Genomic DNA, 14,618 nt, shown 5'->3' with positions numbered 1-14,618 from the left:
TTAAAATAACTTTAGAGCAACACACAACTATTACTTTATTTTTTAAAAAAATAACTTAAATTATTCTGAAGTATTTTAAATATCTCCCTAACTTTTAAATATTTCTCCTGAATCATTTTTTTTTAAAAAACTAAATGAAGGTCAGCTTCTCAACTGGAATCAAATGTTTGTGTTATTTTTATTCTTTGGGATATTTCTAAATTCCAACCTGAAGTAACTCTTGTTTGATGCTGGAATAAGCAGAGACTAAGACAGCAAAGAAACTTTGGTGTTATTTCCCCTGGTCATCGTGTTGTCAGATTTTGCTTTTGACCAAAGCAAAAATTAGGATTCCTACAGTGCACTCCTCATAGTTATATGAAAACAAATTCCACTGATATCAGTGGGCTCAAATTCAAGAAATGGAGTAACGAATATGTAGTCTTACTCTATAGTACACCTGGAATTACCTAAGATGACTGGCACTTTCTTTTCCCCCTCTTCATGACCTTTCCATTCCTTGAGACAAACTTTGTCAGCCTAGTTTTCTATACTTGGCCTGGAGCAGAGAATCCGTGTCTTTGATGTCCCAATTCTATCCATAATTAGCACTTCCACAATATAACTTTATCAGTTGATTGAAGAGCTTCAAATGTGGCTAAATATATTTAAATATGTTCAAATATATTAGCCTAGGTCATATTTACACAATTGTGCTAAGGTTTATGCTTTGGTTGATTTTAACCTAGATTGCCATACAAACCCATCTATAGTAGTTTGTTAACTTTGATGGATTATTTACTATTTTTCTATGAACCCGTGATAGTTAATTGGGCAAAGCATGGTATTCGTACCTTGTGTGACCCCATACAGGCAGTCCTTGACTTACAATTCTTTCATTTAGTTACTGTACAAAGTTACAATGAGAAAAGGGACTTATGACTGTTTTTCACATAATCATTGCAGCATCATGGTCAAAATTTGGATGTTTGGCAGCTGAGTCATATTAATGGTGGTTGTGTGATCATTTTTTTGCAACCTTCTGACAAAAAAGTCAATGGGGAAGCTATATTCACCTTACAACTGTGTTTGTTGTTACTAACTTAACAAGTGCAGTAATTCACTTAATAATTGTGTCAAGAAAGGTCTTAAAATGGGGCAAAACTTACTTGAAAACTGTCACTTCGCTATAGAAATTTTGTGCTCAGTTGTGGTAATGAAGCACTATCTGCACTGTAACATCCTAAGCTCTGGTTTAGCATGTTGAATGAAGCCAGGAATTCTGGTTTGTTAACCTTGAGTTGTGATTTAATGTTAAGTAAATCAGGCTACTAGAGTTTATTTTTAAAAATTGTCAAAAAACCCTTGGTTTAACAGTATGTGCTGAGAATTATAAGGATTAATTTTTTTTTTGTTCCCTTGTGTATTAGAATTCTTCATTTATTTTTATGGCGTGAAGTATCTGCCCTAAACACTCAAGACAAGACTATTAACCGGGGCTAATATAGATCACTTTTTTTTCCCCATCACCAGATGAAAAACCAGTACAAAAGTTTAATTTTACTTTTTTTTTCTTTTTTAATCTGCAATAAATCCCACAGTGCACTCCGTATAAATCCAAAATAAACATTAGGGTCAGTATTGTTTTTTCCCCGGGTTCCCTCATCCTTTTTTTGTGCTAGCCAGTAGCACTACTGTAAATTAACACTATATACTGACCAGTTTTGTATAACATCAATCTGGCTATGAAGTGAATTTAACCCTAAAGTGATTACAAAATCTATCACATTAATAGTTGTTGACATCTACCTCTCCCTTTCCTTATGTAGAACATTGCTATAATTTCCAGTGGAACATTATTTCCAAGGTGGTATGCAGAATGAGAAAGAGTTGGATATCATACATTGTTCCCATTCCCAACTACATGTGTAGCTAACAGCTCAAGCCTATTCCTGTAATAGACATGAATAATTGATTGGTATTTGCGGCCATACCAATCTTTCAGAAGACACATGAAGTTGATACCTCTCAAAACCAGTCTGCTTGGAGAGGCCATCAACCAATAAAACGAAGCAAAACCAAAAGGAAAAAAGGACATTTTTTTCCCTCCTTTGTCATGCAGGTCTTTGCTTTTCTCTAACCATGCTGAGAGCTACCCAGCTGGAAATTGGGAACAATTAGCTCAGAGAGAAATCATCCAGGAAGTGGGTAACAGAGTTCTTGATGAAACTGATTTGATTGAGATACAACATGGGCTGCAAATAGTTTCCCTCCCTTTCACATTTCTTTAAACCCCCCCCCCAAAGGTCTCCCCTAATGTCTTAGCCCTGCTGTAGTTCGCTTGGTACCAAGATGAGATGGAATGTGTACATGTTCTGTGAAACGTATCAAAGGGTTTTAACTTGTTGCCTTCTGTTTGTTTCTCCCTCTCTGGCTCCCTCATTCCTTTTTTCCTGCTCCACTGGTTTCATTGAGGAGGGAAAGGAGGTTAATAAAGTGCTCCAGGATTGGGAGGAGGCCCTGGAGATGGGTGATGCATAGAGCCAGCAGTGGGCGGAGGTCCCTGTTGTTGTATGTGAGGCCCATTCAGATTTTGATGATGGAACCAAGAATTTTGATCTTCCAGGTAGTTTGTGGGAGAGGTATAAGAGAGTGGCTGGGGGATTTGGCTCCTGCTGGCTGGGTTATTATGAGTATTACTGTCCCAGAGGGCAGGAGATGGTGGAGAATTGCAAGCCATGGAGTCACTGTTATTCGGGCTGTGTTCCAAGGGGACCTCTCCATTTTTGTACAATTTCTTAAATTTAGACCTCCGGTTCTGGAACCAAATTTTAACCTGCAAGAAAAAGAGAATATTATTTAATTTGTAGAGTAGGCTGCATCTATTCTATTCTATTCTATTCTATTCTATTCTATTCTATTCTATTCTATTCTATTCTATTCTATTCTATTCTATTCTATTCTATTCTAATTCTAATTCTAATTCTAATTCTAATTCTAATTCTATTCTATGCCAGCCCTTTCCCCACCAAAGATAAAGCTCTGCATTTCCTCCATCAACACAAGGAAAAGTATTACCTGTCCAGTCCAAGGAGAGCTCTGTGGCTCAGTGGATTCAAGACTTTTCATGAAACAAATAACAGGCTCAAATCCTTGTATTTCAGATATGTTTGGAAAGACTGGATTAGACAGTTCAAAGATCTGATATGGATTCACAAATTGCACTAAATCATGAACTACAATTATGCCTGACTGTAGAGGCCATGCTAGGCAACCCTTTGTTTTGTTTAGTTTTGACTTAGCATAAACAGTGAATCTAATTACTATTCGTCAATCTAATCCTAAAATGCATAAAGTTTGTGAGAGTAAATCACAGGGGTAATTGCAATCTCTGCTCTAAACTCTTTTTAGGAATCTGTACAAGAAAATAACATATCCCCCCATTCCTTTTGAAAAGTGGGACTACAAGCCAATTTCTAAAATGGTCTACCAACCAATGTATTAATAGAAGCAGGGAATTGTGGCTCATTGCAAAAACGTCAGGTGACAAAAGCTTGCTCAAAAGGTTTTACAAGTCTTTCAAGGATGCTAAACATTGGGATTGGGAAGGCTGCCATGATGAAACTTAGGGCAGGGCTGGAATAGTGGCCTAGCTGGCTGGAAATCTTCCCAATACCATTGTAGAGTTGTGTGACTCCATCTACATCCCACTCTAGAGAAAGAGTATAAGTAAAACAAAAGGAAGTGGGTGGCGGGTGGGAAGAAAGAATAAAGGATCAAAGATAGTAGAGACAGAAACTCTTCCTAATCAAAACAAGGAAGCAGGGAAACTTGGGAACAAAGTCTGCTTTGTGTAATTGAGAAACATCGATTTTTCTTCTGGGGGCAGGGGAAATCTCTCTGCAGTTGGTAATCAATGGAAGAGCCATGGTGGCACAGAGCTTAGAATGCAGTATTGCAGGCTAATTCTGCTGACTGCTGACTGCCAGCAGTTCGGCAGTTTGAGTCTCACTGGCTCAAGGTTGACTCAGCCTTCCATCCTTCCGAGGTGGGCAAAATGAGAATCCAGACTGATGGGGGCGATATGCTGACTCTGTAAAATTGCTTAGAGAGGGCTGTAAAGCACTGTGAAGTGATATATAAGTCTAAATGCTATTGCTTTGGAATTGGCAGGTTTTTATTCTGTGCAGTCAATTAAAATGCAGCTATATTGACTGGCTGATAATTCTTTAACCTGCAATAGGATAGGATTGTGAACTCACAAGAACAGACCAGATGATTTAATCTGAAATAATCTAAAATCCTTACAAGTTGTTGATAACAGAGGAACAATTTCCAGTCTCATATTTTTTATATATCTGGACTTCAACTATCAAAATCCCAAACAAAAGGGAAAAGGCATTTCTGGACCTTTTTAGTTCTAGTAAAGTGCATCAAATCTACTTCTGCTCAAGGTGGAAAAATACAATGTGTTAGAATATTTTTCTAGTAAAGGAACTGCAATTAATAGATGATTCTTCCATTAGTATTCCATTTTAGATGGTGAAAAATATATAAAGGGAGCAACTATGCTGAATGTAAGCAAACATACATGTATGTGAGCTAGTAAAAAAAAAAAAAACCAAGGGAAAATGCTAAAGTGGAGGTGGAAACACAACTGATAGACTCAGAGATATCATTCAAATCTACAAGATTAAAGAAAGAGCTCCCCCTCATGTCCAAAGAAAACTACATTTTGCTCTGTAGGTCTCGGTTATGATAGGAAATATACATATTCATGGGACTTTTGTTTTTGCTGGAAAAAAGCCAATCTGTTGGGCAAAGATCAACTGTCAAATATTCCCAGTAATTTAACAATAGAGTTAATAAAATGTCTATCATAATATTACTACAGAAGTGAAATTTTAAAGTAATTAAAATTGGAGGTGGGTGGGGTGGAAAATATATGAAAAGGGAGCAAACTTCAGATAGTTCTGACCTCAGAGCAGATTCTCAGGTTCATAATTATTTAATTATGAGTATTTGTTGCTAGCAAAAAGCTCTGACTGGTGAAGTTTGCGGAGTTCTATTAAAATGAATCCTTCGATGTCTTTCCAAAAGTCAGCTGGACTCTGTTGGTTTATTCGCTTCTCATCCAGAACATCCAGAACTCGCTTCTTGAATGAGAAGCGAGCCATTTTCAAGGAATAAACCAAAAAAGTCCAGGTGCCTTTTTGAAAAGCATCTTTGGGGCAACCATGTCTAGATGATTGAAAATCTCTATAGATATTAAAATGAATATTCCACAAGACTAAAGTTGACTTTTTTTTTTTTACTCCAAATTCATCAAAGCACTAGAAGTGAGGGACTATATCTCATTTGTTATAGATGGCTGTAAGTATATTCTAATACCTCGGGAGGAGGCTGGGTTATGAAATTCACACTAGACAATGCATTTAGGCAAACAGTAGATATCGTACATTTAATGCAACATTGTGCAATATGATTCAAGCAAGCTAAGCGTGGAAACAAAATGCAATTTGTCTCTGGTGGTCACCCGGGGAGGGGAGGAAATTCTTGCTTTGACAATCACATGGCTACCTCATACTCAACATGAACAAAACCCATCCCATATGGGAAAAACTTCAGATGATTCAGACAAATGAGCAAAGCATCAGGCCATCTCCTACCCTCCCTCCCCCCTGAAAAAAAAAAGGCTAAAGAAAAAAACTTGGGTCAGTGACCATGGTGACCCTAGGGGAAAATTCCTTCCTGACTGTCATGGGGCAGTCTGTGTTTGTAGGAACAAAAACTCATCTGTACACCCCGAGAGCATTTTGTTGGGTGCAATTTTCGATGTGTCAGGTTGCCACCACTATGCTATGCTCTTGACCTATCAGAATCCGGAAGCACGCCAACTTGCTCCCTTAATTTAGATCAAAGCAATTAAGCAGCCTTGTTGTCCTCAGGGTGCTTGGCTGGCTCCACATTCCAGTCCAGCTTCTTTACCAGCCCCTCATGACCTGCTTAAGGAGGGAAGGCTTGTGGGAGAGGATGACACACAAGACAGCTTCATGTCTGAATGTGGGAGCTGAAACAGAGGAAGCCAGCTTGGCTGGGTGTGTGTATATGTATCACAAATCACACATGTTGTTTTGGAATATCATCTTGAGCATTGTGAGTGAGCATTTGGCAAAAGGCCAGAATATTTTAGTTGGAGTCCACAAAGGTAGGTAGTTTTCCTAACATTCATTAAGTGGTAACATCTCCACAGAATTAAAGCCAGGTTTGCCTAAAATCTAAGCTTATGATAAATGATACCTTTCTACTTTGGGAACCATCCCAGTATGTCCTTTTTTTCTGAATTATAATTGAGAAAAGAAAAAGCCATTCTCATGGCCTATGTATGTTGTGGCCTTTGAATCAATCTTCTGCAAATGCCAGCCACTGCCAAATTAAACTATATGAGCAAGAACTAAGGAAAAATATTTTTACATTTATATTTCAGGAAACCTCTGCGGAAGACAGAATTCCTTCAGTTTATAAAAGGTTCATTCCGGAGGATTTGGTTTTGTTTTTTTTTCTGGACAAATCTACCAGATTATCAATATTGTATATTAAAATGATACCCTGAGCATTTCTTATGTCGTTCTATAATTCCAACCAGTCCTGATGTTGGCCATGGTGGCTACTACTACTGAGAGAAAGTCAAATGAGTAGTACAAAAACTTTGATTTCTGACCTAAAAGGAACTTTCCATCATTTAAAATGAAACACTAAATCTTATCTCCTATTTAAATTTATGTTCTTTAACTTGGCAACTTTTAAAATGTACAGACTTTGCTGGTTTGGGAATTCTGCTTGCCTGGAGACCATGTTGGCTGGGGAATTCTGGGAGTTGATGATCCATTACAATAAATGGAACTCAAATAAGTTGTGCTTAACCTAATTTCTTTCAAAAGGTCTGTTATCCATGACTATGTCCAGATCCAGCTAATGATTATATCAACCCAAAAATGCAGTGCAAAGTACATTTTTATCTAAACCAGCGGTGAAATGTAAAATTTGTTACTACCGGTTCTGTGGGCATGGCTTGGTGGGGGGCTAATGTGCCTGTGTGGGCATGGCTAACTTTTTTTTAAAAAAAAACCTCTTTAAAAGCATTTTTTCTACAATCTCTTCAGCCGAAGTGGTGATTTAAAAAATGCTTTTAAAAGCCTCTGACGATCCCAGCTGAGCTGTGCAATCATCAGAGGCTTTTTTTTCTTTTAAAAGTTTTTTTCGGCCAAAGAGGTTGTAGAAAAAATTCTTTTAATTTTTTTTTAAAAAGCCTCTGATGATCCCACGCGTCAGCTGGGCACAGGGGGGGAGGGCAGAGATTTTTGCTACCAGTTCTCCAAACCACCCGGTGCCATCGCTATCAGATCAGGCAATCCGGTCCGAACCGGGAGCATTTCACCCTGATCTAAACCAATTTCAAGCCAACATATCCAAAAGATATAATATTTTACTTTGAGGATCTTTAATAGTTAGCTATGGAACTAAATATAAATACACATATTACTCATATGGATTTCTTTTTATAGAAATGTGTTAAATATTTAAAACCTAAGATGACCATCTAGTTCAAGTTATTTCAGAACAATCTGCAAAAAAATGAATGGTGAAAAAAGCATTCTTGTTATAGATGATACTTTTCATATAATTTAATAGATTCTAAGATTGAAGAATCTAGTGAGGATAGGCTCAGTTTAGGGTTTTTTTAAAAAATATATTTTAATTGTATTATAATTTTTACATTATTATTGAATGACATTCTGATTAAAAGTTAAGCCCTGACAATCAAAAAATATATTTTACTCTTATTTCATCCCTGCCTAAGAAGTCACTTTTTGACAATCCATCCTTGTGTATTATTTTTCTTTTTCTTTCATGTAGACATATCTAGGCTGCATTAATCTGGATGACTACTAGATGGCAGTAAAGTTTCTTGTATCTCTTGGCTGCCTTCTCATGGTTGCCTGGATTTTTGCAGGCAAGAGATGGTATGTCTAACCTCATATATATTTATTTATTCATTTACTAAAGGGAATTTTCAGACCCATCTAGTTTTAGCCTTGTATTAAACTCCTAAACTTGCAATCCTGTTTCATTCTAGGGCCATACAACCTCACATATAGCATCAAGGGCTACAGATGAAAATATAAGAGTTTGTTTGGGGATGGCGTATGCCTGTTGTTCCTTCTGTTCTTCCCTTTTCTTTTGGCTTCATTTTGAATTCAGTTGACTGAGCATTACGATAAATGAGAGGAGACATTTGGATAAAAGGATAGTAGCCTAATGTTGGACCCAAAAATCTTCCCTACAAATCTAAGTTGTCTGGTCTGCCTTAGATATTTGATGGATTGTCTTTGTTTCCCATTGCTATTTTTAGGTAAACCATTAATTTTCTCTGGATTATAAATTGCCTATATAGCAGAGACAAGTAGCTTGGGCTCTCACAACATGTCAAGCTAAAATAAAATTGACCATGTCGTCGTGTAAACTTAATCGGTATAAACCATTTATAGTTCAGCGTATCCTTGAATAAAGCCAAAGGGAACAGTGAAAGATGCATCTTGCTTTATTATCCCACTGGATGTTGCAAGAAGGTATTTATGTATTTTAAAAACACTTATAATTATAGTGAAAACTTGTGTGCCTACTGGCTACGTTTATGCATTGTGCTTCAGTATTCAATTAATCCATTTTCTGAATTCTCACAATACACTAGCATATAAATTAACCAAATGAAGATACAGCTAAGTCACCAATTAAAACTTTTTTTAAAAAAAATAAAAAACCCACCCTTGGGTTAAAGCCAGCATGTGGGAACCCATCCCCTAGGTCTTGCTTTGGAAAATTAGACAGTTTCCTTTCCACTACTTTGTTGATAAAAAAAAAGAAAATGCTATTACCAATTCTGCCTACATTCCCCAAATAGAGATATCATTAAAAGTAAGAATTACTTATTTTTAGATTTATTCCTGGGCAATATCTATAGAATTACAAACAAAGTTAGTAGTCACTTCTGAATGGTTTCATGTATTTGAAAACTAGTATTTTTATTTTGCCCGTAGTGCTGTTTTACTTGAGTCCGGCTATTTTTTCCTAAGGAAAAGATGAGTACCGAATGTTACTTTAAAAAGGCCGCATTCAGTTCCATATATATATTACCTCATTGTTTTAGCTCTTATCAAAAAAAATGAAGAACTTTAGAAATATTTTCAATCTGACAGATCTTATCCATGCTTGTTTGGAAATACAATACACTGAGTAGCTAGGCTCCAAGGTAAATGTACTAAGACTGCAGGCTCATGTATCCATTCATGATTTCCCAGAACTCTTCTGCATCTTAATTGCTCCCAAGTAATTTTGCAAAAGATTGTAACTTTGCTCTGAGGCAATTAAGAAAAAGTGAAATACCACTCAAATCAGTAAATTTAATACAGTGGTGTAATGGCTCTATGGCTTCTATTTTTACAAAAAAAATGGGCAATGTCTACCAGCGAGGCCTGCTAGAGAAACTGGGAACTGAAGTCCAGGAGATCTGGAGAGATTCTGAGCAAGGCACTCCTGAACAAGAATCCCTAGACCCACCTTGTCATCTTAACCTGCACTTTGGTGAATTGTTGTTTCCCAGGCAGAGAAGTGGCGAAGAAGCTGTGTCTTCTCACCATGGACAGCTAAGCAAGAAGAGGGAAATTCAGGCAAGTGGAGTTTGCATAGAAATAAGGACTTCCTAAAATTCCCTCTTCAGCACAGTTCTGAAAAGTGAACCCATTAAGATTTTCTGCATCTTAACTGTCTTTCGACAGTAGTTCCCGCTTTGCAAAATGTGAGTTTGAGATCCCTTTTCAAGGTGCAAAAGACCTGTGTGTGTGTGTGTGTTTTTGAAAAGAAACATCTATCCACAGTAAATAAAAACATAGTACATGGAATATTGTTCCTTCTGTCAAATGGCAACTAGCAGCCCTTAGACTCACCGAGGCCCACAATAACCAGTTGGCCTGCTGATGTTCATTTAAAGGCTAACAATGGATTCTTTTTCCACTCAAGCCAACTTCCTTCTCACAGTCATCAATTCTCTTGGCCTAAGCTCAGTTAGCTTCAGGAGGAAAAAAGGGGGAACCTGCCAAAACACATACTGTAGGTTGCCTTGCCCCACCCACATGTTTCCTGCAGCAATGCTCCTCCGCCTCTCTGGCTAGTCAGCATACCATTCTGGATCTTTGGGTTGCAGCCAGGTACAAGTAGGCTACAGGACTAAAAGGACAGAGAAAAATGACTTCACTCCTTCCCATCTTTGTTCTGCCCCAGCTTGCTTACCGTGGTTCCATTATTACATTTTGTACATATGGTAGCTCATGCTTTCTCTAATTAGAATTATTGTCATCATAAAAGACATAATGTTTGTCTTCTATATGACAACAGAGGAACTCACCACCTCATATCTGCGATCCCCTTCATCCTAAATCAATATTGTGTTATCATAGAATCCACACATTTTAACTTCTCCGCATGCAGTTATCTACTGTAAATGGTTAACAGTGTTGAAAAACAGCAGACTCTCTTGTTTTTAAACCCACGTGTACACACAGATAAAGTGGCATATTTAAAGAAGCAAGAAGGCAAATATGGAAAAACCATTTACAAAACTCAAAGAAAAGAGAAGAATGGATAAATCGGAGGAACTTCAATAACTAGATGTTGGTGAACTGTTTTGAATTCAACCAGTCTGAAAACCCCAAATGATTATGAAATAAGTAAAAAATAAAATGACTGAAAGTTAGACAGAGCATCTGAAATTAATTGTTATCCTTGGGTTTTTAAATTTAACTTGCTCTTTTCCTTTTTTCAAAATACACTGTGGATTTTTCCTAATTTTCGAGGTCTAAAGCACTACATTTTCTAGCTCCCTGAATTTTTTTGGGGGGGGGCAGAGTTTCAAGGATGTACATTTCTTTACACTCACGTTCCCAAAATAAAGATGAAAGGCTAAACAAAACAGAACGTGCACTTTTTCTGTCTTCTGATTAGTCTCCCTTCCTGTTTCTAAAGTTTTACCTGAGTCTGGGTCAGTCCAAGTTGTGCAGCCAATTCTGCCCTCTCTGGCAATGCTAGGTACTGTGCCTTTTGGAATCTCCTTTGCAAAGCAGCCAGCTGGTAACTAGAATAAATTGTGCGAGGCTTTCTGATTTTTTTCGCTTTTCCATTGACCATTCGCACTTCAGGTTCAGGTTCTTCCTTCACTGCAACTACAAAAGTGAGACAAAAGAAATGTGCTGGGGGAAAGAATCCAAATAGCAGAAGGAGGTGTTGCAGTGACGCTCAAAAAGAAAATACTGCTGGTTTCTAAACCTTTGCTTTGATAAAATAACTTTATCTGCTCCAGCTGCAGAATCCGTGCTTTGTTCCAGCAGAGGAATACTAATTCTCAGCTGCTGAACTGCTGGATAGGACCATGAAGGACAATTTGATTTATGTGATGAAAGAATGATCCCTTTAAGAAAAGCAATTTACTATAATTATCCTATAATTATAAACTTTTGCTCTTTTCAAGGATACATCAATTGCTTCTATTAATTACCAGCAATGTCACACAGAATAATCTGTCCTTGAAATAATTTCAAGGACTTGCTATCCATCTCCCTATTGTCTGGTTTCTTTCTCTGCACTTACGGAGTACAAACAAGATGCTGAAAGACGCAGCCAGCATCTGCCTTTATCTTACCACTTCCACTTCCACATTCCTATCTAGCAAGGATAATTCTCTCTTCCATGGAGATTCAGACTAAGGATGAAAGAGGGTCTTAAAGGACTGTGCAAAGGATTCTGCAGGAGATGTGCTGAGCAAATATGTTAAAACTAAGCCTCTTGGTGTAATTTACTCATACATAACTCTTATCAAAGGGCAGCTATGCGTAGTTTGTATGAAGCTAGTTTGAATCAATCATTGCTTGCTTGTTGGTATAAATCAGAATAAACTAAAGTTCAGAGGCTTTCTACTATCCAATTTACTGAACAATTAGGACAAGGTGGAATTCCACTAAAAAAAAAAAAAGATTTTTGAAAATAAAATTTTAATTCTCCTTCCTTCTTTTGTTCAATATCTTTCCCCCCCCCGCACCCCAGCTTTTTATTATTTTTCCTCCAATTCTTTTTTTCTTTTAGGCTCTCCTTTTTCTCCTCCCTACCCTACCCTACCCTACCCTCTTTTTTTTTTTTTTTTTTTGTTCCCTTGGTGATTTTTTTAAAAGGATCAAGTTAGAGTTCAACAGATGTACACTGCAGGATACAGCGTAGCTGCTTTGCTCTGTCTTAAAACTTTCTATCTCAAAAATTGACTTCTCCATTCTTCCATTTTGACCCAGCTCCTGTTGTTTTTTTTTAAACAATTTATTTTCTGCCTCACTAGATGTATTTGATGTATTTTTTTCCTCCTTGGCAGGAAGCATTGTCTGGTTACATCGGGACAGTTGGAACCACACAACCCCATATTCCCTTCCTGAAATATTTGTGGGGAATGAGGGTGTAAGTTAAAGGCCTCAGACGGTTGTAGCCAAAATCTACATGCCAGTTCTGTTTAAAGATAGAATTCATCATTTTCATGTTTACAGCATTATTTTCACAGTTGTGTATTCTGTCTTTCACTTTTCCAACTTTTAAGTTACTCCTTTCTCTCTTTTTTAATTCATAAAAATAAACAGATGCCCTCACACGCATCAAATTGTGGGTGCTGGTATCAAGATTTTAACCAGCAAAATAACAAGTTTTGCACACATCACAAGTCTCTGTGTGGGAGAGAAACAAGCTACTAAAAAAAATTAGCACATTTGGCAAAATACCGTTTTAGAAAAATGTGGGGGTTGGTTTTTTTTTAAGGAGAAGGGGAAACTAGATTTTTTTTTGCCTTAGGAAAAAAAGTTTCAGGCTTAGCATTATTTTTTCTTTAAGAAAAAAATTCAAACACCCCCCCCTTTCCTTAAACAAAAGATGGAATTTAAGGTATTGTTGCAACAGTAGCATTTGCACTTTGCAAATTAAAAAATAAGCCATAAACTAACATACAAAATTGGAAAAAACCGTGCAGATCTTTTCTCACCCAGGAACACAGAAAAAATAGTTAAAGGGAAAGGGGGAGAAAGGCTGTTTAAGTCTTTCTGACGCAAGAAGCAAAACACAGATCTGAATTGGGCAAGGGAAAAAGAAAGGAGGAAAATTGATTTCACGTGTGCCTTAATTGCCTTTCACAGGTGAATTGTGTGTATGTTTTATATGAAGCACAAAACTCTGAAGGAAGACCTGGGGAAGGAAGAACAGAATGCCATTCAATGATTTAATCATGGTTAGTACCAGAAAAGTTTGGATGTTTTGTATGTAACAACACAAAGGGACACCATTCATTTCTTTCCACTAGGACAATACTTTCTGGCAAGGGAGTATCTCTCTCATACACACTCATTCACATATTCATACAACATTGTTTAAAATGTCCCCAACAGAGTTGGGGAAACATTCCAAGAGATTTCAAGACATTTAATTTCCCTGAAGCCCAAAACAGGGACAGTCATCCACTCAAACTCGCATACTCTGGATTTTGATAAAAAAAACTTCCTTACCTGTTTCTTGGCTCGGTAACTGCTGGTCCCGGAAAGGTCCATATTGCCTATATGAAGTGCTGTAAGGATAGTCAGGTTTGGGGGAGTATGTCCCCGTCGCCCCCATCCCATTGAAGTTAAACTGGGGGTGGTATGCATAGGGATTCATAGGCTGAGTATAAGGCTGGCTGGGGTAATATTCATGCTGAGCATGAGGGGTGCTGTAGTATCCCAGGTCCGTGATGGACGATTCAGGAAGCGTAGGAGAATCTTTGGTGCCTGGTTGGCAACTGATTGAGCTGGAAAGGTCAGTCAAAATGCTGCTAATCTTCTTATCAAAGGGCCCACTCATGATGAGAAGAGCTCACCAATGGAAGGTTCACAGCTTGATCCAGAAAACGAAAGAACTAACTAACTGGAGCAAATCCTTTCCACCTTCACCTCCTGTTGAGTTGTCTTTTTACTCAGCCATGGTTCCAAGAATTGTTGCAGTTGCTTCTTCTGCTGCCTCCGCTGCTGCTGCTCTTGCTACTGCCGTCCTCAAGAGAAAATGTGTAAGAAATTCAACCGAGCCAGCTTGCTTAAACCCTCTAATTAAGGAGCAGAGAAGGGTGGATGCTACATTCCGATTGGCTCCAGAAATATTGCCTTAAAGGCAAAACATGCTCTTCCCCTCCCGCCCTCTGTCTCTTCCTATCTCTCTATACTTTTTTTTTTTTAAAAAAGAATGGATTAGAAAATAAATACGCTCCCACTACTACCCCCACAAGCACCTCTTTCTCCTTCTTCTCCTGAGAACGTGGAACTCCGTGAGATGCCAGAAGTAGGGGATTCTCTTCAACCCCCTCCCCCTCTTTATTTGGGGAAAAAGATTTAGCAGGATGGCAGGGGGAAGTATATATTGAAAGGGGGAAAGAAATGGGGAAATTCGCTTGTGGATGTGCTGAGAAGCATATTTTGTTCATCTACATTAAGGTGCATTTCAGATTTAGGAACTGACAAATATTTTCTATTTGTGGG

The 14,618-nt window shown here is 37.8% G+C and overlaps 1 protein-coding gene across 1 annotated transcript; it reads right to left on the bottom strand.

Moving 5' to 3' along the window:
- Nucleotides 1–1,532: 1,532 nt before the first annotated feature.
- DLX3 (distal-less homeobox 3) lies at nucleotides 1,533–14,409 on the bottom strand. Its single transcript, XM_034415460.3, has 3 exons — nucleotides 13,620–14,409; nucleotides 11,065–11,255; nucleotides 1,533–2,815 (listed from the first exon to the last, which is right to left on the bottom strand). The coding sequence occupies exons 1-3, from the start codon at nucleotides 13,948–13,950 to the stop codon at nucleotides 2,468–2,470; spliced, it is 870 nt and encodes a 289-aa protein (XP_034271351.1). The 5' UTR covers nucleotides 13,951–14,409; the 3' UTR covers nucleotides 1,533–2,467.
- Between the last annotated feature and the right edge of the window lie 209 nt (nucleotides 14,410–14,618).

The sequence above is a fragment of the Pantherophis guttatus genome, chromosome 4 (assembly GCF_059756535.1).
Source record: "Pantherophis guttatus breed Tessera chromosome 4, ASM5975653v1, whole genome shotgun sequence".
Lineage (NCBI taxonomy): Eukaryota > Metazoa > Chordata > Lepidosauria > Squamata > Colubridae > Pantherophis > Pantherophis guttatus.
Note: the sequence above shows the minus strand (reverse complement) of the source record. Positions and strands in the feature narration are given on the sequence as shown.